The sequence below is a fragment of the Rattus rattus genome, chromosome 10, assembly GCF_011064425.1.
Source record: "Rattus rattus isolate New Zealand chromosome 10, Rrattus_CSIRO_v1, whole genome shotgun sequence".
Taxonomy (NCBI): Eukaryota; Metazoa; Chordata; class Mammalia; order Rodentia; family Muridae; genus Rattus; species Rattus rattus.
This window is the reverse complement of record NC_046163.1, coordinates 32,560,313-32,582,966: the sequence shown is the minus strand read 5'-3', so window position 1 is coordinate 32,582,966 and position 22,654 is coordinate 32,560,313. Positions and strand designations below refer to the sequence as shown.

At 49.0% G+C, this 22,654-nt stretch overlaps 1 protein-coding gene across 1 annotated transcript in view; it reads right to left on the bottom strand.

Moving 5' to 3' along the window:
* The window catches only part of Nmnat2 (nicotinamide nucleotide adenylyltransferase 2), a 174,123-nt gene that overhangs the window by 11,523 nt on the left and 139,946 nt on the right, over window positions 1–22,654 (bottom strand). The window contains exons 4-8 of the mRNA XM_032915730.1: window positions 20,869–20,947; window positions 16,374–16,500; window positions 13,672–13,752; window positions 12,154–12,198; window positions 8,629–8,705 (exon numbers count right to left, since the gene is read on the bottom strand). Of these exons, the coding sequence (XP_032771621.1) occupies window positions 8,629–8,705; window positions 12,154–12,198; window positions 13,672–13,752; window positions 16,374–16,500; window positions 20,869–20,947 (409 nt within the window). The remainder of the gene's footprint in view (window positions 1–8,628; window positions 8,706–12,153; window positions 12,199–13,671; window positions 13,753–16,373; window positions 16,501–20,868; window positions 20,948–22,654) is intronic.

Here is a 22,654-nt window from a genome sequence, read left to right as displayed (position 1 = left end):
ATCTCTGGCCGCAGGCCATTAATGACTGCCTCGAGGAGAAGTAATCTTCCCTTGGGACGAGTGCTCTCATTGGTCATTCAATACCACGTGGTCAGCACTAAATGCACTCAGCAGGCTATATCGTATGTACGTGTACATGTGACAAAAATTAAAGGGAAAAAGAACACACCATTTAAAATAATTTAAAAATAGGAATGGAGCGGTTTAACGAAAGATCGTTTTTGAGTGTATTGAAGGATGATGGGCAAGTTAACGTTCAGTGACTCATATCTTGCAGTGACTAACACATTATGAGCAACTGGCACAAACAGCCAAACGAAACAAGCAGAGCCCAGATCATAATGATAGGGGATTTCATTCCAACACAGAGAGGTCATTCGGGTGTTCTAATCAGCGGGCTCAACTTCATTGGCAATAAGACCGATCCTTCAAGACGCACTGAAGGCGTGGAAGGAAGGCTTCACTGGTACTATCCACTGAGATCACGCTAAAGCAGGGCGCAGAGCCCTTTTCACTTTCTTCTCAGGGTCCAGCACATCGACGGCTCCGGCCTCCTTCTGTGTTTTTTTTGTAGATGGCAGTCAGGGATGCACGGGGCCATCAGTAAGCATTTACCACGGGCTCTGCCACGTGCTAGCAACTCTTCCAAGGGGCTTTATTATCTCATCTCATCCTTACAGTGGTCTTCTGAGATGCGTGTCTCCGTTCTCATTTCTTAGATGGAGGAACCAACTTGATGAGATTCAGGAACATGTCCTATGTACACAGCTAGTGATCGAATCTGATCCCTCTTGGGTCGCTCTTGAAGACTCTTTCCACTGCTTCACACTTCTAGATCCATCGATAAGACTCATATTATAGTGACTTGAAACTTCTTCAGTTTAAAAAAAAAAATCACAACTCCGGCCAGGCATGCTGGCACGCTTCTAATCCCAGCACTTGGGAGGCAGAGGCAGGCAGATCTCTATGAGTTCCGGGCCAGCCTGGTCTACAGAGCCAATTCCAGGACATCCAGGGCACAGAGAAACCTTGTCTCATAAAAAAGTAAACTAAAATAAAATTTAAAAAAACAACAAAAAATACCACAAGTTGAAAATATACCTTGTGTATATGACGGCGTATACCTATAATCCCAGAACTCAAGGACTGAGGCAGGAAAATCATGAATCATTTTTTAAAAAAATGAAAAAAAAAAAACCCAAAAAAACTAGACATAAAGGAAGGAAAACACCCACGACCACCACCACCTTGCTCTTAATAAAAAAAAAAAAAAAAAAAAATCCTTACCAGGTATCCTCAGTTCATTGCTCTCTATCGCCCCCTAGAGCATGCAGCTGTAGGCACTTCTAGGTCAGGAAAGAAATGGCGCGCTTAAATCCCCTGCAGAGCATCCTCTGTACCCCTCTGGCTTCTACCTCGTCTGAAGGAAAGGCTGGGCCAGAGCTAGTGTGATCAGAGTCGGGCAGCCAGGAGTGCACTTCCAGGATGGCCCTCGACGCAAACAAATGAAAGCTCCTTCAGCGGGGCTTCCCAGAGGAAACCAACCCCACTGCGCTGCCAGCTTGACTGGGAGTGTGGGAAGGCCCAGAGTTCCGGCCTCGTGTCCAAAGCCAGAAAACCAAATCCACAGCGCCTTTTACACGAGATCCTTGAGCAGAAATCAGCCCCCAAATTTAGCATCACTGGGACTGAGGGCCCTTTCGGTTGTGGATTATTCAGTTTGGGTTTTAGCAATGTGGGGACCTAATCCCCCGGGGCTGGAAGAGTCCGGCAGGCTTCCTGCTTCCGGGCTGGAGTTAGGCAGTTTGATAAAAAGTCATCTGAGCCTGAATAACCACATGTTTGTCTTTGCCCCATTTATCCTGGGGCCCTGGGATTTCTTCTGGAGTGGTTAATGCCCCCAGCTCTTCCTCTGTTTATTTTCTTTGGTTATGTTCCCATAGCTGATGGATGTAGGAAGCCGGTTAGTCCATAACTGGTTGGTTGGAGGCATGTAGGGCACAACCAATGAAAAGAATGCGAGGCTTTGAGAAGTTTAAGAGAAAGAGAGTTTCCTCATTGGCCACCTTCTGGTGTCTGGAATTACACCTTTAGGCATTTAATAGTTTGAGTTAAACATTAACTCGTGCTTGTTTAAAATGGCAATACCCTGAGAATGGCCAGGACAGGCAATGTTCACACTCAGTGATTTAGTTCACTACATCAAAAACCAGCGCCTCTCCAAACGAAAAGGACCAACTCTCTTCTCTGCCTTTGCCTCCCAAGCCATCGATCGCCTCCCAGAGGCTTGTGCCCTCTACTGGGTCTTTTGTAGCCTCCTCCCTACAGGAAAACCTTTTCTCTTTGTGACTACTTAACCTGGACCAGGTGATTCAATGCCCAGCTTGTGCCTTCACCTGGGCCTGCTTTGAGGGATGCCTGTCATTCTTCCACAGGTTCATGTTAACTGAATAAAGGATCCGAAGAATCACGTGAGGCCCTGTTCTGCCAATCAACAGCTGTGCTATATAGAGCAAGTCCCAACCTACTTAAGCCCCCCTCTTTGTATATATTTTTAAATTGTTATGTTTATTTACTCAGTGTGTGTGTGCGTGTGTGTGTGCGTGTGTGTGTGTGTGTGTGTGTGTGTGTGTGTGTGTACACGTCATGTTGTGTGTGTGGAAGCCAGAGGACAATCCACCTGAACCAGTTCTCTCCTTGTCCCACGTGAGTTGAGGCTTGAACTCAGGCCATCAGTCTTGACCCTAAGTGCCTTTACCCACTGAGCCACCTTGCCAGTCCCCTTTCTATATTTTTAAGATGGGAATAGAGATCCCATCTCAAAGGGGTTACGTCCGATAATCTATGAGATACGGCTGAATAAAATTGTCTTTCCTGCTAGAAAGCAAGATGACTAACCAAATATTTTATTTCTCTCTGTTCTCCTAGCCATAGACTAGTGATTGCTGCCAACAGTTGGTGCTCAATCAATGTTTCAAACTGAAAGGATGAACCCAGGCTGGTGAGGCCTCCTTTAATCTTAACTGCTCACATGGCTGAGGCAGGAGGATCATTAGTTAAGAAAACTTAGGAAGGCCCTATCTTTAAAATGAAAAAACACCGGCTGGAAAGACGGCTCAGCAGGTCGGAGTGCTTATCACACACGTCTGACAGCCTGAGTTCGATCCCCGGCACCCAAGCAAAGGTGGAAAGAGAGAACCAGCTCCACAAAGTTTTCTTCTGACCTCCACTTGTGTGCTCCGGCACTTGCGTGCCATATAATAATAAATGAAACAGGATAATTTTAAGAAGAATACAGAAAGGGATAGGGAGATAGTTCTGTGGCTAGCATGTGGGAAACCATAAACTTAAATTCCCAGGACTTAAGTGCAACAAAAGAATGATGAAGGGGTTGGGGATTTGGCTCAGTGGTAGAGCGCTTGCCTAGCAAGTGCAAGGCCCTGGGTTCAGTCCCCAGCTCCGGAAAAAAAGAAAAGAAAAAAAAATGACAGTTACTGAGACAGCGGGGTTCAAAAACGTCTACACTTCCTATATATTTTCGTGCTGGAGAACAACATAAGCTTTAATAACTAGGGTATTTTTAGCCTGCAAGAACCTTGTGGGCAAATGCATGCTTCCGTTGACAAGGGCACCGTTGAGAGGTGGATCGAAAGGAGGAATGCTTAAATCAGAATTAATTTGCTTGCCTCCCTTCTACTAGACGATGGGCAAAGCCCCTGGCTGAAGCGGAGCGCTACACCACCGACTGGGCTTTGTTTAAGGGAGGAGCGAAGAAAAAGGTTTCAGCCCTGGCTGACCCGGGAGCCTTCCGCCTTTTAATCTAGTTCCTGACCCGTGTCTGGATACCCGCGCAGGTGTTTCTGTCCCATGCTGGAAAACAAAGGACTAGGGCACTTCAGGGAAGCCATCAACTTGATGGGATTTAGAGTCACCATGGAGACAAATCTCTGGGCCTGCCTGTGAGGGTGTTTACAGAGTTTACCTGAGGAGAAAAGAGCCACCCTGAGTGTGTGTGGTAACGTCTTGCGGGCTGGGACCCAGACTGAATAAAACAGAGAAGATATGTAGACCACCAGCCATCATTCCCTTCCCTCTGCTTCCTGACCGGATCCAGAGGGACCGGCAGCCTTAGGCCCCTACTGAGATGCCCTCCGTGCAACGCTGAACGCCATCTTCCATGAGCCCAAAGACGCCCTGCTTTCCTCAGAGCCCGGAGAATACAAAGTAACAGAAGAAACTAGCCTGCTAAGGAAAGCCAGCCGGCATGGTGCTGGCTGCTGGGCCCTGAGGCTGGTCCAGGAGCCTGGCTCTTAATTCCCCCCCAGAAAACAAGAACAAAAATGCCAACAGGGAGGCCACACAGCAGCTCTTTTGTGCGCCACTTGAGAGAAACTTGATGAATATGTACGGAATTCTCTCTCCACGGAATGTAAAGGGACGGGGTGTGTCACTGGGCACAGGAGGTCAGATTTCACTGTGGACTGATGAATCTTTGTGCCCAGCGGACACTGCTTCGGGGGAACTGTGGGGCTGGGTGTGGAGCCATTGAGGGGGAGTTTTGGTTCCGGACTTTGAAGCGAGTTATGCTGACTACGGAGCAGACTGGGATGGACTAGGAGAGGCTGTGGGCTGTCTGCTGTGGGGCAGGCCCATTCAGCCAGTTTCCAGAAGACACAGTAAGGCTGCCCCTTTACGAACAAGCTCCCGTTTCTTCCCAATCTGTTTGGATGAGGACTCTTTACATCGGAGCCTTGGATCTTTAGATATATACTTCCCCTCTACCTCAGAGCAATGATCCTAAGAACCTCACAGACTGGGCAGAGTTGGGAAAGAGCAACTGGCTGGGTGGCATCAGGACGCAGGTCTGCTGTAGGCTGGAGCAGCCAGGTCTGATTAACTCCAATCCCACTGTTTCTGCAGGGAACTGGGATTCTTACCACTGCCTCAGACAGGATAGATGCAGGGACTACTGCCCTCTGGGATGGATGTCCTAAGTCTCCCGGGTGACCAGCCATCCAGGTTGTCTGTCAGCCTGAGACAGGAAGTTCTAAGAATGTGAGACTGTCAGGTTTTGAACCTTTTTTAAAAATCCTCTTTGTTTTGAGACCGGGCCTCTTGCATCACAGGGTGGCCTTGAACTGGACGAGTAGTAGAGAAGGACCTTGAACTTCTGATCTCCCAATCCTGGGACTAGTTTATATGGTGCTGGGGATTGAAACCATGGTTTTGTGCACATGAGGCAAGCACTCTATCAACTGGGCTACTACTCCAGCCTCAGTCTTTGGATCTGTTGTTGTTGTTGTTTTCCATTTGCATTGCAGTTCTGGGAGTTCTATCCAGGGCTTCACTGGGGGTAAGGGTCACACTCTAGCACCAGACTGTCTCCTTAGCCTTGGGATTTTGCACTAAATTCCCAAGAAGAGTGAAGCTATCTGGTTACCCTCCTTGGTGCTGGTTTATCCATCCTCTGACTACTCTCAGGAATCCATGAAGTCAAACTGGTCAGAACTGTGGCAAGCCCCTCTCCCACATCATCAGGGGGAATCACTGGAATGGACAAAGACTTCACTGTGACATTTGTTGTTGTTGTTGTTGTGTGTGTATGTGTGTGTAATGTATGTGTCTTGTATGAGTGCAGGTGCCCTAGGAGGCCTAAAGAGGGCATCGGATGCCCTGTGTTAGAAACATTCCAGAACAAGGTTCTCAGGCCTTCAATGACTCACCACCAAATGTGACATGTCTTTGTCACCATAGTTCCTCATGCACATGCTCCATATCCCCCTAAAGGTTGTGTCATCATAGTCTTTCTACCAGAATTACAGGTAGTTGTGAGTGGCCAGACTATGGGTGTTGGGGACCAAACTGAGGTCCTTTGCAAGAACACCTAGTGCCCTTCACTGCTGAGCCACGTCTCCAGCCCCTTAAATTTTGTTTCTCAATCAGCCAATGCTCTAAATGCTTTAAAAAGCTCAACACCAGTGACTGAGGAGAGCCAGGAAGACCTGGGGTGGGGTAGAGACCCAAAGCATCAGGTAGGAAATGAGGTCTACCCCGTAGAGAGCTAACCAGGAGAGAGACTGGCATCAGGGGCACGGGGGTGTATGTTTCAGGCTCCAAGAGGCTCCCCACAGGACCCACTTAGTAAATAGCCCCAGGGATTTCCTGCTCACACAAGTGGCTCTTCAGGCTTCTGCACCAGCTGCCAATCGCATCCTTCTAAATTCCCAGATTGCTCAGGCCTCCCTGGAGGGGCCCCTAGACAACTGCTCAGCTTTCCTGAGATCTCTGCCAGTGACTTTTTACTTTCTCAGCACCTAGCAGAGGGTAGAAGGCAAAAGCTGATTAAGCCACTTAATCCAAAGCAGAAAGGAAGCTTACAACTTCACCTGCAGGAAATTGCTCCAGGGTCGCCAGATGAAAGGTCCACTCAGAATGGTCCTCCTCTGCCGTCCCTCCCCCACAGCACACTTAGCTCGCACTCCCTTTGCCAGGACTAGCTACTGGGTGCACGAGGGTCCTTGGTTCACATTTGTTGAACGTTCTTATAGCATTTGCTACAAGTCAGGTGTCATGGGGTGGGGCAAGTCTAGTGCCAGCACTCGATGGAAACAAAAGGATTAGGGGTTCAAGGCCATCCTCAGGTACGAAGCAAGTCTGAGGCCAGCCTGGGTAAAGACAACCCTGTCTCAAAAAGAACAATCAGAAGCCACGTGGTGTTTCCTGTTAATTACGGGATAGGCACTGTGATATACACTTTAAGTTTGGAAGGATCTTCTTTACCTATACCATTAGCCATTTGCACCCCCGCCACACACACACACACACACACACACACCCCTATTCTCTTGCTAAGGAGAGCCTAGAATAGTAGTTGCTGTGTCTTCAAAGGTGGCAAAGCGTAACCAACCACACCTATAGTCTTCAAAGGGCAAAGTTTCCTCCTAAGCCCTCCCTGGAAGCTGGCAGCGCGTTCCCAGGAGTTTCACTGTAGCCGATACCTGACAACAGGGTCACCATGACAGCAGTTGCCCAGGTTGGGTTTCAGGAATTGGAGGCTGCAGAAAGCAGTTGAAACTATTGACCTATGCGAGTGTCCAACTGGTGACCTTTTGGCGCCAGGTGGCTGAAGCTCCATCCTTAGAGCCCACTAATGTCCCTGTTTTCAGAACAGCCTAGGTAAAGCTCTGATGGCCCACCTACAGGCTACGTCATTTTCCTTGTGGCAATCATCTCTTGCAAGCTCGAGACCCTTCTTATTTCATAAATGCCCCTTACCTTGTTGGGACCGCGGGCATTGCCTTTTCACGTCTGGCCGCCTTGGCAATGAACTCTTACTAAAATGTTTGCCATTGTTTCAGCAACTGGCAGGCTGGCACACCAAACCGTGGGCACGATGAGTCTCGCTGGGTAACTAGAGGAGCTGAATGACTGGTGTGGTTACCCAGCAAGTTCATTTTTAAAAAAGCATGAAGTCTGGCATTGCTGCCAGCAATGCACCATGGCAGGAGGATTGCCAGGGCTACATAGCAAGAACCTATCTCAAAAACAAACAGAGAAGCAATTTGGACCGCGAGGATGGAGCTGGCTTTAGCTCAGGCTATCTATCCCATGAGAGAATTAATAAACCAACAAGAGAGAGTAGCATTTGTGGAAAGTAGTAGACTGTGTTCGAATTTCTTCTAGGCTCCGCCCTACAGTTACCTGGCAACAGCCAGACATGCCTGACTCACTATAAAAGGGCCTGCTTGCCCCCTCTTCACTTTCTCCTCACTTCTCTGCTTGCTCTCTTACCCTCTTCTCCTTCTGTCCCTTCTCTCCCCATGCCCCCCTCCACATGCTCATGGCATCTCTCTCCTCCTCTCTCTCTCTCTCTCTCTCTCTCTCTCTCTCTCTCTCCTACCCCCTCAACTCCCCTTCCCATGCACTGAATAAACTCTATTCTTATACTGGTTCATATGGCTGGTACCTCAGGGGGAAGGGCCCACAGAGGCACCCCCTTCCCCCAAACCATACCTCGTCTCTACCAAACATATTCTTCTTTATAAAAACACAACAGACTGGCATCCAAGTGAGAACTGATGACGGGAACTTCTAAATGCCTTGAGGGCTCTTTTACCTATGCCAAATCGATCATCTAAAGGATCCTGTTTACCTTTGCCATTAACTGGAATCCCTACTCTGGACCCCTATTCTTTCGCTATGGGGAGCCTGGGGTAGTAGTTACTCTCCCTTCAAAGGCCGCAAAGGAAAACAAGCCATGCCTACAATCTCCAAAGGGCAAAATTTCTTCTTGACCTTTCCCTTCATGTCTCCATGGCCCCAGCATGCACACCCCAGGCAGCGCTTGGATCCAGACATTCTATAATTCAGAGTGCTTTCTTTTCTCAGGGTTTCCCAGGGTATGGATGAGGAGGAGTGTGGATAAATATGCAGTAGAAGACAAAGCCTGGGATAGGTGAGAACTTTCCTCCACGGTCCTGTGAATCAATTGCCCTCTTGGGAACTTTGAGGAGGCAAGAGATTCCAGTCTGTGTCAGTGAGTAAGACAGAAGCCAAAATCAAACAGGCCTCTCCCACACCCACACCCCCACCCCAAGCCGCTTGTGGATAAGAAACCTGGCTACTCACATCTGCCTCATTCCAGAGTCCTGGGATGCAGAAGGACTCCAGCAGGTCACTACCGCACAGCAGCAAGATGCGCAGCTCTGGGGAGGGAGAACAGAGTTTGCAAACGGCATCCGAGTGGGAATCTGGGCGACAGCTCTCAGCTCTCGAGCCTCAAGAGCACATAAATCTGCACTCTTGGAACTGTGTGGCTCAGGTCTCCTTGACAACCCCACGCCAGGGTATCCGTAGTTTAACATCCCCGAATTTCCCCTCCCCATCTCCAGTGGGATTTCCACCCCTTTTGGGCCAGAGCAGGGTGGTGGGGCTCTCTAACAGTGGCAGCCAGCTACATGTGTTGGCTTAAAGACTCAGAGCCTCTCTCTCTGTCTCTGTTACTTTCCCTCCCTCTCTCCCTCCCTCCCTCCTTTCCTTCCTGAGACTATAGCCTAGGCTGGCCTCAAACTTGCTGTATAGCTGAGGCTTGAACTCTGGAATCTCCTGCCTCAGCCTCCCTAGGGCTGGATAACAGACACTTATTTCTGTGTTCTCTCCATCTAGAGCAGGCCTCCTTCGACAAGTGCCAACACGGCAGGGATGGGATGGAGGGAGACTGCTGGCTGCAACGACGACGGTGGAGTATCCCAGTTGATCGACTGTGGCCATAGGCCTCAGCAAAGGGCTCAAGAAGAGGCCTGGAGCCACCTCCCCTTTACCCATGGTGCTCGCCGCCTGTCGGTTGTTTTTCCTTCCCTCATTAAGCCCAATTTGAATTATCCTAGTGAGGCCCATCGCTGTTTAAAACTGGCAACAAACGGTTGTGAGGTTCAATGGAGTGACATTCCTCAGAGTGTCCCACGTCTAGTGCGGATCTTAGGCTGCCCAGGTTTCAGCATGTTGTATCGGAGACACCGAGACCTCTTGTGCAGAGCTGACCACCAGTCTTCCGGACACAGATGCTACCATGGTCCCTAAGAGCCCAGGCTTTGCCTGACTTACACGCCAGGGCTGGGCAAGGGCTTTAAGATGTGGAGCTTGCCCCGAGAGTCTCCAGATGGAATTGAGGCAGGTGGAGAAAGCAGTCACCATCTCATTGTCTCCGGGTCTTCACAGCCCACCCCCTCAGGGAACCCAATAAAGACTGAGAGTTTATGCTGCCTCTTCAGGCACAGAACTTAATGTGTCTTTATACCCCCAGAGCCTGGCAGTGACTGGCCCAAGGTGGGTACTCAGACATGGTGAGTGAGTGGTTAAGCCAGTCAGTGATGTGGTTACAGAGCTAGACGCACTGCCCGAGAGCCCCTAGACAACTAGGGGCCATTTCACAATGTCTGGTTGTCCGTGCCTGGGGAGAGGAGAGGCGTGACATCTGGTGGATGGGACACTGCTAAAGTGAGCAACCCCACGGTGCCCAGGGCAGCCCCACCACACAGAATGTCTGCCCTAAATGCTGGCAGCACCAAGGCTGAAAACCCTGAACTGGGTTTTCCATTCTTAAGCTAGAACTCACACTCTTGCTCAAGAATATTACAGGACGTTTAAAATGGGCTAAAGCCCAGGGAGGCGGAGTGAAACCTCTGACCCACCCCAGCCCCAGCACCACAGCAGAGGTGCTTATTGGTAATGACCCTGGTAGAGTCTGTGGTCCCACATGAAGCCACTGGAGGGCAGCAGTGATTTCCATATTTCCAGTCCACAAGCTCTGGAACTGGGGTAGCCACAAGGGAACCAACCAACAGCAGAAAACAGAATGGGCTCACTGATCTAAAAAAAAAAAAAGTGGATTTTCCTTGTGATGTGCAAGGAGCCTGTGAGTACCAGGGCTTTGCAGGATATAAGGGTCGGTATGTACGCTAGTTCCCTTTGCCCTCCTCTGGGCTCTGCCTGCCTCCCCTGGTCATCTTGACCCAGGGCCAGCAGCCAGAATCAGTACTCTCCCTCACACTCCCTGCTCAGGAATTCCAGCTATTCATAGCCCAGTGGCCCAGCCCAGCTCCCGCTGTCCGGTACACCAAGGGAGCTACCACCTGAACCACTGTGAACCTGGAGTCTGTCAGCAGGGGCTGCACAGTTCTCCTTTTCAGAAGCCAAGAATTCTTCATTATCCCAGGGGTCCTTTTCCCTTCCCGAAAGCAAAAGCAGTCAGAGGAGGCCAGAGTTGGGAGCAGAGGGGATTTCCCCCAGTGGGGACAGCATAGCCCAACTCAAGCTCTGGGAGCTGGGAAAGAATAAACGTATACTGAAAGTCCCAGGGCTATTCTGAGCTCTGCTGGGCTGAGATGGCAGCAGGGTGACAGTCCCGACAGGGGACTGCAGGAGTGTAGAGCTTAGGGCTTTGAGCTCGGACCTGACTACTTCATCCAATGGTCTGCCCTTTGGATCCTCTGGGCTTACAGAACTTGCTTTGTGGTGACCCACCAGCCAGAAAGCCAGGCGTCCACTCTCCTGCAGACTTCAGAGCTGACAAGCGGATGTGTAAAGGATACTAAAGTCCAAAAGGTAAACTAAGACATGAGGCTCTGGAGTTGCTTTGGTTCAACACAGTTTAATCGCGTGCTACCAGCACTCCATTTTTTTTTTTTAAACTAATAATGGCTTTGCTTAGTAATCAATTGTCACCATTTTACAAATGGTTCTAGCAAAGCAACAGGAATAGCCCAGGCAGGACTACATCTCAGACCAGAGGTGTTCCTCAAAACATTATCACATCTGCTGGGTATCAAGCATTTCCAAGACTCTCAGGGTCACAGCAGGAGCCCAGACCCCAGCACTCGCTCTCGTGATCTCTCTCTCAGAGGAGTATCTGCAAGGTATCTAACACATCTTCAGAAGTAAAGTCCGGCTGGGTTGGACACCAACTTGCCTCTCCTAGAGATCTGCTGACTCTCCTCACCGCCTGTGCCAGCTCCAGTTCCATTCCCGCCGGTCTCTGCCATCCCTCTCCAGCTGCAAGCATTTGGCTCTCCCACCCACCTTTCACTCTGGAACCTCAGAAAGATTTCATCTTGCTGATCTGCTTCGATCATTTACGAAGCTGTCAGCTCCTTCCCACCTCCCCGACGGATGTTTGCAACCAGCTTCTTCTTACTCTGGACTTGGGTTGGGCACCAGGGTCTCACACAGACAGCGGGACACCTTAGCTTCAGCCAAGGCTGCAGGCAAGCCATGTGGTAGCTTTCAGCCAACGCTTGCTTCCTTCTCTACCTTAAAGCATTGAAAAGCCCGAAGCTACCTTGGTTGTGTGCAGTATCAGTGGACAAAAACAATGGTCTCTCTCACCAGCACGGACGCTTGACTTTCATTCTTTTAGATGAGGGAGGGGAGGCTGAGAGGGGAAGATTGATCTACTGCTGGGGAGTGAGTGTAATGGGGAGACGTTCAAAAGACTCTAGGTAAGACTATGATCGTACTCTGCAGAAGGAACATTCTGGCCATGGACCCAGCTGTAAAACCCACTCCGGGTTTCAAGTCTCCACACTTCCCGACATTGCTCCCAGGTGACTGGGGGCAAGAGGCTCCAAATATCCCCGCTTTCATGGTTCAACTCACCGATCTCCTCATACCGCATCACTGTGCCCAGGTTGGCGTTCTCATCTGTGGGGATAAAGAGGGAGGTGGGAGGGAGGGAAGGAGGGAAACATGGACAGATGGATGGGAGAGAGAGAGAGAGAGAGAGAAGAGCATTAGGGAGCTGAGAGCCTCCTCAATAATAGAGGCTGGGGTAAGATGGGGAAAAGATGTATCCAATGACAGGAAGCAGCTTCATCCCTCGCTGGGCAGACCCTCGTATTTCAGAGATTTTCATAATTAGACCATTACACTGGGGAAACCATTGACAGACACATTCATGTCGAGTGCCTTCTGTTTCTGTATCCCAGGAGAACTGCCCTCAAGAACTGTGCCCTCAGAACGTGGGACACGGGATTTGGGGGGCACGAGAGGTGGCCTCCTCCCCTTTCAGTTCCTTCCTGGTTTAAAGAATCAGCAAAATTGACATGTTGAGTCATTTCCTTAGTGGGATGTCACAAAATCTGGAAGATCATGCCTCTGGCCTCTGTTCCTGATGTGTATTGTCTGCATGGAGGTGCCCAAGGTACACACGTGTGCACACACAAATCTACAGGAGCTGCCTTGTCCCCGTCTCTGCCTCCTCAGCCGTCTCTTAGTTCCCTGTCAGTGTGCCCCAAACTGGAAACCTCCAAAATGGCAGAAGGCAGCTGGAGTTAGAGGGGAAAGAACTCTAGGGCCTGGGAGGTTCTCACCTAAACTGAGTCTCTGGGGAGCACCCAAAAGACAGAGGGAACCTAGGGGGAAATCCTGTATGTCCACGGGAGGCACAGACTCTGCCTGGACTGATCTGCAGGATCCAGGCTCGTGGGGAACATCCAGTGCATAGACACATTTTATGGAGTGCAGGGTGAGGAGGGAGAGGATCACCACACCCTGATGCTCCCACCAGCTCTGGACACTGTAGGCCTGGCATTCCTGTTTGCCTCTGGTTTCCGTCAACTACAGCTCTACAAATGACCACTCCACCAAAGGATGTCCAAGTCTATTCAAGTCGTTGCATCAAACACCATGGGTGGGTGGGTAGGTGGGGGACTTCTAAACAACAGAAATTTATTCCTGAAAGTCCTGGATGTTGAGAGCCCATGATAAAGGAGCCAGCATGGATACATCATCTCCTTGTGTCCTCAGATGGTGGGAGGGGCAAGCTAGCTCTGCAGGGCCCTTTCTTTAAAAAACAATTTAAATTACATTTTATTTGTTTGCTTATTTATTTTGTGTGTGTGTGTATGTGTGTGTGTGTGTGTGTGTGTGTGTGTGTGTGTGTGTGTGTGAGAGAGAGAGAGAGAGAGAGAGAGAGAGAGAGAGAGAGAGAGAGAACAATCTACCCTCATAAGTAATTGTCTCCCAAAGACCCTGGTTCCTAGTACTGTACCTTAGGGGCATTAACAATTCAATAAATGAATCTCTGGGGGTGGGGCTACTTGTTGACTTGTTGATGTATGAAGGACGGTGAGAAAGAAGAAAGATAGAGCTGGGAAAGGAAACCTTTGACCTTACCTACAAAAGTGAAGCGCTCCACGGGTGGGCGGACACAGCAGATCCGGCTGAGGCTCTCCCCCACCTTTCCCAAGATCTTGGCTATGGGAGAGAATAAGACAGACAGAGACAAAGGGAAAGAACCACTCACACCTAGCACTCAAGGCAGCCCAGCATTGGGGCCGCTGTAAACAACAGGGGTGTACTGGAGAGGGCGGGGCTGGAAAGTGGAAGGCAAGAAGGAAGGAAGGAAGAGAGAAGGACAGAACGGTGACTGCAAGAAATTCTTTCTTCTCATGCAGAGTCTAAGACACAAGCTCTGTGAGCCATAGAGGCAGTCTACTCTCTGGTCATGTTTACTGCATTGTTGAAAAGTGGAAAATAGAGAAAGGGAAGATCTATGAAGAGGAAAAGAAGCAGCGCCCACTATCCCACCTCTAGAGATAACCACTGCTTAGCATCTTGGCGTGTTATTTTCTTCCATTTTAATGAGTATAACGTGCGAATGTTTGGTTTGACTGCAATTTTTTTTTTTCTTTTCTATTTTTCGGAGCTGGGGACCGAACCCAGGGCCTTGTGCTTTCTAGGCAAGCGCTCTACCACTGAGCTAAATCCCCAACCCCTTGACTGCAATTTTAAGGGGCATTCATGCCGCTCTGTTCTTACAATTCTTAACGTTATGGTTTGAATCTTAAATGTCTCCCAAAGGCCATGTGTGGAAGGCTTAGTCCCCAGCAGATGACACTGCAGGAAGTGATAGATGTCTGTCTTAGGAGGCAGAGTCTGATTACAGGAAGTTACGTCACTGGGGGTGTGTCCTGCTGCCTCTCTTCCTCTCCTTTGCTCCCAGTCACCAAGTGAACCTCCTTCTCTGCCACCCACTCCCATGATGCTTCATGTTACAGAGCATCAGAACAACATGGCTGGGTAACCCTGGGCTAAAATCTCTGGAACTCAAGCCACGGACATCTTTGTTAATTAAGGTTGATTATTCTCAGGCATTTTGTCACAGCAATGGAAAGCCCTTGTGACTAATACATTTCTCATGAGCTCCTCAGTGGGTTCGTCCCCAGTCAGCCCCACTGGACAGCAGCATCTAAATTCACAGAACCTCAGCCTGTGGCAGTCTACACTCTGGAATCATCTCTGCAGGGCAAGGGAGAGCATGCCTGCCCATGCAGATGGCTTTCACAGTAATCAGGCATCCTCCGTGGCTGAGAAGTGTCCTACATTGCTCTTCAGCGATCTTTCGCTCTGGGCCTTCCTCCCCAAACTGTCTTAGTACCCAGTGTAACTGCATGCAAACCGAGGAATCCTGGCTCTTCATCCATCACCATGTTTATAGAAGACCAGTGATGTAATAGCCTGTGGTCTCTGGGCTTGAAACGCAGTGGGCGTCTGTCTCTTAGAACTTATCTTTGGTTATGTTTTGTTTGAGATTTATTTATTTATTATATATAAGTACACTGTAGCTGTCTTCAGACACACCAGAAGAGGGCATCAGACCTCATTACAGATGGTTGTGAGCCACTATGTGGTTGCTGGGATTTGAACTCAGGACCTCTGGAGAAGCAGTGAGTGCTCTTAATCACTGAGCCATCTCTCCAGCACCCCCTTTTTTTTAAATATTTATTTTTATTTACATGAATACACACCAGAAGAGGGCATTGGATCCCATTACAGGTGGTTGTGAGCCACCATGTGGTTGCTAGGAATTGAACTCAGGACCTCTGGAAGAACAGTCAGTACTCTTAACTGCTGAGCCATCTCTCCAGCCCCATGTTTTGTTTGAAACAGCAACAACTCACGCAGCCCAAGCTGTCTATAAACTCCTGATCCTTCTGTTTCCACTTCCCAAGTTCTAGGATGTAACTGTCTGCCACCACACCCAGCTTCATCTCTTGGAATTTACCTTGCAGCGGCTCTCAACCTTCCTCATGCTGCGACCCTTTAAACATAGTTCTTCATGTCATGGTGACCCCCAACCACTAAATTACTTCGTTGCCACTTCATAACTGTAACTTTGCTACTGTTCTGAATCGTAATGTAAATAATCTGATATGCAGGATATCTGATAGGCATCTCCTGTGGGGGTTGCAACCCACAGGCTGAGAGCCACTGCTTTAGGGCATGCACTTTGGGCCTGATTCTACTTCTGGGTTGTACAACTTAAGCTAGTCACTAACTGTCTCTGAATCTTCGTTTTCTGTTTTTGTTTTTGTTTTTGTTTGGGGGGGGGTTAGAGGAAAGAAAGCATATCTGTCATTATTAGTGCATTCAACAAGAACACACTAATTGAACACAGCTCGTAAGGCGCACAATGCTAGTGCAAGGAAGTGGTGATGGTTTTGCTCTTTGTTGTTGAGGAGGTTGGCTAAGAATATGGGCATTATGTATGCAATGTGACTCATGGCTTTGCCACTTCCTCACTGTGACCCTGGGTGAGACTCTCAAGCTCCCTGGAAGAGGCAAAGAAAAGTGCTCCCTTTCATACATTAAATCCCTACTTAAGGCAATTATATTTATATTTAAATACTTACGAAGGCACACTCTCTTCTCTCCTTTTCTGTCTTCTCTCTTCCTCTCCCCTCCGTTCTCCCTTCTCTTTCCTACCCTTAAGTCTCCTCCTCCTCCTCTTCCTCTATCCAGCCTGACCAACTCAGATCTTGGGTGGGCCCTCTAGGTGATTCCGAAGACGAAGGAGTTTACCCAGTGTCCCTTACCTGCAGTGGGCTTGGTGGGCACATTGCTGTTCTGGTAAATGGGCTGGGTGTTCTCATGTTGTGGCTGTCCAATCACAGGTGTCATGGAAGGCGTGTTGACGTTGGAGAGGATGCAGCCGGTCACCCTCTGGGGAGAGGAGAAGCAATGAGTCAGTGTCCTTAGCCCAGGGGCTATGAGAATCACGGCCCAACTGCCTTGCCCCATGGACATCTACCTCGGGCAGAGGGAGTCAGCCTCAAGCTAAGGGAGGGTCCTGGGCTTGGCTGCACCACATGGTCTGCTCTGGCAGGAAACAGGGTAACTCAGCAGGCCACGTCACATAGCCCTGGATCCCAGTTCAAGCTTTCCCCCTAGCGATGTGACTTTAAACAGTCAATTGTTCCTGAACCTTAATTTTAATTCAAGTCTGATATTATATTTACCTCCCCCCACCCCGCCTTTTAAAAAAGAAACAGGATCTGATGAATCTCAGACTGGCTTCAAACTATGTAGTTAAGGAGAATGACATGCAACTTTCTTCCTTTCTTTTTTTTTTTTTTTTTTTTTTTGAGATGGGTTTTCTGTGCAGCCCTGGCTGACCTGGAACTTACTCTGTAGACCAGGCTGGCCTCAAACTCAAAGATCTACCTGCCTCTGCCTCCTGAGTGCTGGGATTACAATCTTCAGTTAACAAAACAAAACAATAAAACAAAACAAAATAAAGGAATCTACATGTAGGTGGACATCAGTAATAGTCTCATGTCTTAGGAGTTAGCCCAGTTAAGCAGGTTGATCTCCTGGCCAGAGGACTGCCCCTCGGGAGGGCAGGCCCATCTTAAGCCATTTCGTCTGTGGCAGAATTACTTGAGCAAGAACACGTAGAGTCCATGACACCTGGTAGGACTTGAGGTAATCTGCTGTGTGCCACGACTCAAGTGAGATCATATCTGTGATGGCTCTGCAGGCCTGGGAAAGGTCAGGCCAACCACAGACCTCATCACCACCTCAGCCTCTGCCAGCTAGACACGTCAGTACCGGCCAGCTAGAGAGCAGTGCCATAGACGGCAGGATGTATTTGTGTCACAGGAAGTGTGGAGTGAGTTTCAAGGCTCCTTGGGCCTGCTCACACAGAGATACATGTGTGACTTAAGATACATTATCCCTCAACCTGTGTTATCAGGCCTACTGCTCCCTCCTGTGATGGAGAAAATATAGGACTGAGAAAAAAGCCTTCTCCACAGTAGAGCCGGAAGCAACCCTCCTTTACCCAGGGCCAGAGGGCGACAGAGAATCCCGAAACTAAGGATTTAAGGTCCCTTCCCCAAAAGTCAGCATCTCCCAGGTGATGGTACCCATTGCATTTGCAGGGTTGGAGTCCTGCCTTGAGAGGACCCTCAAGCCCCAGGGATGGCCAGGAAGACCCTCTGGACACAGCTTCCAAAGGGGATCCTGCAGGCAGAGTGCCTGGAGTTCTGAGCCCTAAAAGAGCAGGCCTTTGTTTTGTGGGCTAACCCATCACTTCCTCCTGCTCCTGACACGAGGAGGCCACAGCAGCATCCAGCGGCCTCTACAAGACAGCCTCCCGGCCTGCTGTGTGGGCTCCTCTGCCCAGCTCTGGCTGACGGAACGGGGGTAATCTACAGCCTTTTATTATTATTTTATCACCAGGAAAGTCAGCGCCACATCGGTACTTAGCAGCTGCTCTGTGGCCAAGGACATTTCTTCTCTTTCTGCATCCTTAGTACCATTTGGCTTGCTCTGCCAGGAAGAAAATGATTGGCCACACACGCCACCATTGCTGTGCCTTGCTCAGCCCTCCATGGCTCTCCTGTCCTCAGCAGTTTTTACATACCCAGCCTCCAGGGGCCACCTCTCTGACAAGTCTACCGTCCTGTGGCAGGACCACCAGCCTCATCGCAGGGCTCGGAAACAGGGAGTTATGAGGAAGCAGCACTGAGCTCTGGCTGCAAGGCTGTGGACCCTCTGTAAGCTACATCATCAGCCTTTGCAGGGCGCTGCAGCTGCAGCTTGATAATGTGCTTCTCTGGCTGCAGCCCAAACTCTGGGCATGAGTAACAGAGGAAGTGCCCAGAAAGCCTGGGCATTTGGACAACCCAACAATAGCCAGGCCCTGTGGCCATTTTGGCTAGGGCGGCGCTCAGGGATACCAGAAGGGTTTTCAACTCTCCATTTCTGAAACTCACTTTAAGGCCTCCGTGTGACTAAAAGGAACATGGGTTCCCAGATGACACTCCTCTCCTCAATTCAAGTGGCAAGTGTGAGAAATAAACTGATTGATGTAAGCCACTGATAATTTTGTTTGTTACCACAGCACATTTTCACCTATCTTGACACATTCTTTTTCTTTCTTTCTTTTTTTTTCTGGAGCTGAGGACCGAACCCAGGGCCTTGCGCTTTCTAGGCAAGTGCTCTACCACTGAGGTAAATCCCCAACCCCCTGACACATTCTTATACTGGAAATGAGGTATCTTTAAAAAAAGTTGTATCATTCTTTCTATGTGTGTATGTGCATGTGTGAATGTATGTATATGTATGTATGTGCGTATGTATGTGTGTATGTGTGTATGTGTATGTATGTATATATGTATGTGTGCGTATGTATGTGTGTATATGTATGTATGTGTGTATGTGTATATGTATGTGTATATATATATGTATAGATATGTGTATATATGTATGTGTGTATGTATGTGTGTATGTGTATGTATGTATGCATGTATGTGTGTGCATGTATGTGTATGTATGCATATGTATGTGTGTATATCTATGTATGTATGTGTGTATGTGTATATGTATGTATGTGTGTATGTGTATACATGTATGGATATGTGTATACATGTATGTGTGTATGTGTGTATGTATGCATGTATGTGTGTGCATGTATGTGTATGTATGTGTGTATATCTATGTATGTATGTGTGTATGTGTATATGTATGTATGTGCATGTATACATGTATGGATATGTGTATATATGTATGTGTGTGTGTGTGTGTATGTGTGTGTGTGTGTATGTGTGTGTGTCTGTGTGTGGGCAGGTGCATAGGAGAGCAGTGTCCACAGATGACCGAGGAATCAGATCCCCTGAACATGGGTCCTCTGTGAGAGCAGTAAGCCCTCTAACTGCTGAGTCATCTGTTCAGCTCTGAGGGGTCTTATCACTCCGTTGTGGACACTTCCCAGAAGAGTAAGTAAGTCTCACAGTCCTTCCAAGACGACCAAAAACTGAATCAGGACAGGTATGAAGGATTCTGAAGATAGAGGTTCTGTCTACTCCCATAGAGGACTGTAATAGGTTGAGCAGCAGCCGCTGGTTCTCCATGTTCCTCCTGCTGCTGGTCTACTTGGATGTTCTGGGACCCTAATCTCATAGCAGAATGAAGCCCAGTTGTGGGGTTGGTGTGGTGCAGGGCGGTCAGGAGGTGCTAATTGAAGAGAAGGTGGTGACAGCCCCTCCAATGGCAAGGAGAGGAGTGGGATACAGCTCTCCTTGGATCAGAATGACCCCTTTAGGTAACGTACGGCTGGAGATGCTCCACACACAGTGTGTGGAGATGACCACAAAGGGCAGTTTGCTGTGTCTGTCAGCCTGCCGGTCAGGTTTTGGCCGTGGATAGCATCCTGTCATGGTTGACTCCACGGGCTGATATTGATCTACGGAGGGCACTGTACCCATATTGTGGCTTCAGTAACCTAGGGCTGCTGGTACACAGCCAGCCCTAGGTTACTGAAGGTTCTAGACTGTAGTGGGGAAGGAACACAGGAGCTCTCCTCTGTCCTTGGTCTACTGCGTGTCCTCGGGTACATAGCCTCCTCTCTCTGCTTCCTGTTACCTGATAATAAAGCAGACCTGACGCTGTCATCCATGAGGTTCTTAGATGGAGGGATGCATGGGAATGAAGGAGCATTTGGACATGGTGTCTTATCTTGGACTGGGAATCCGTGGGTCCTAATAGATGGGGAGGGAACCTTGCAACGTGTAAAGGGTAAGAGGACACTGTTTCTTAGCCTAGGCTAATGACATTGAATTTATGATTCTCCAGTCTCTACCTCCCTCTATAGAGGTGCAAATCCCCACTTCCAGAATTTATCTGGTACTAAGGATCAAATCCAGGGTTTCACAATGCTAAGCTAGCATTCTAGTAACTGAGGTACATTCCCCTGCCCCGTCTTCTCCTCACCACCAACCCTTACAACCCTAGTCTTCTTCATTCCACCTAGAGTTTGCTTCCCCAGCTGATGATAGCTGCTCATGCCAAATCCAGCCCCAGCAGCATCCTGTCATACCAGGAGGCTGTGCCAGAGTAGAAGGTAGGCAGCAAGGTCGACGTGCTCCAGGGCCCTAATTCACTGACTTCTCTAGCTTCATACACAGGCTGGTCTACCTCACAACTGGGAGGGAAGCAGATAGCAGATGCCATCCAACAAGTCAACAGGCATCAGCCCTTCTCCTGCACCCTGCCCACCCATGCACCCTCAGCCACAGCCCACCTTACCTTCATGAGGTCTCGATGGTGCTCTAACACACTGCAGGTTGTCTGCCAGGTGTCCTGGTAGCACTCCCATGGGTCCACCCTGCCGTGACAACAGAGGATGTCCTCAGTTTCCATTCAGGCTCTCTTTCCACCTTGCTTCCTCCCAAGGCTCAGGGAACTTAGCAAGCCTGGTCATGCTGTGCCCTTAGATCTCAAAGCAGGTTAAACCAGGCTGTGGAATATGTTCCTGAGCCTCAGTTTCCCTCTCTGTAAAATGAGAGGAATCTTGCATAGGCAGGAAAGGAAGAGAGTGGTACGAGTCTCCCTGAGTTTAACTTGAGCTTAACCTGAGCTCAGCAGTCTTTCTAGTGTGAGGGCTAGGTGAAATTTATATTCATAGTGCTTAGTAAGATGTCTCCTATGGAAGAAGGAAATCTTCAGACTCTTACAGGATTGTGAGAAGGATTAAGGGAGCCAGGGGCTGGTAAGGACTGAAGCTTGCCTCGCCAGCTAACTTCTCCAGAACAGGAGGCTGGGAAGTGAGCAGGGATCCTGCCTCAGACTGATGCCTCCTCACATGGCCTCAATTGCCAACTTAATGAGCTGCTAAACGGAGATATTTCAGAACATTCTCTTAGCGGTTGAGCATCCCTGTCCACCCCCTGCCATGAGCAGGCACCTCAGGTTTCCTGAGTTGAGATCTTACTAAGTAAAAATAAAGGGGTCTGTCTTGCCTGGCTCCTCCTGCCCTGTCCCTGTGCACAGTAGGAGGTGAGCAAGCCCCTCCCACCTGCCCTGGGTAAGGGCTAGCTAAAAACTTCCCTCCCAAGGGCTCACCCTCAGACCCCTTTGTCACCTCAGTTCTGTCCTTCCAAGTGAGACAGGTGATAGTGCTCAGTAAGCATTCACGGGATCAAACAAGGAATGATTCCAGAATTTTATAAGAATGTCAAAGCAGGAACAGCCTTCTAGCCAGTTTCCTCCTCCCCCTGGATTTATTTCCCACAGGGAATTAAACATTCATTTACAGCATTAAGAGGTATGGTTTCTATTCCTGACCTGATTACAGATAGGCTATCTTCCAGCGTTTAATCTGTCTTTTTGGTTTTTTTTTTTTAAGATTTATTTTTATTTATCTATGCGAGATCCCTGGGTGCTGGAGTTACAGGCAGTAAGTAAGCTGCCCAAGGTGAGTGCTGAGGACTGAACTCATGACCTCTGGAAGAACAGCCAGTGCTCTGAGCCAACTTTCCAGTCCTCAACCGGAAAGAAAGTCCCTCAAGGGTCAGGCTTCTCTACAAATCATGTGCAGGTCCACACAGACCTTAATTATTACTGCTTAATTATTACTGCGGCTTCCGTTCACTGCCTGCAGTTCTGCCTGACCATCCCTCCTGGGTTAACTGCATCCCCCACGCACCCTGAGGTCCGTACCCCTCTCCTCATGGAAACTTCTAGGTGCTGCTTATTTTTCCAGCATAGGAAATTAAAGAGCAAATGATGTGCCATTATTTTTTTAAACACCATCTTCTCATGCAAATTATAACGGTAGGAACTTGGGGGACATAATTAGCATAATTAGTGGAAGCTTGCTGTAATTACACTGCTGGCTCAGAGCATGGTGAATGCTGCCATCTTAGTGGTTCTGTGAGTCTAATGGGGGGCAGGGTGGAGAATCAAGAAGAGAGCTTCAGGTTCCAGTGGTAAGGATGCCCTAGAGAGCCCTGCTCATAGGCCCCGGAGGGACCCTGAGTTCAGAAATGGGTGGTACTCAAGGCCACCCACTCTCTCTGACAAGGAGTGATGG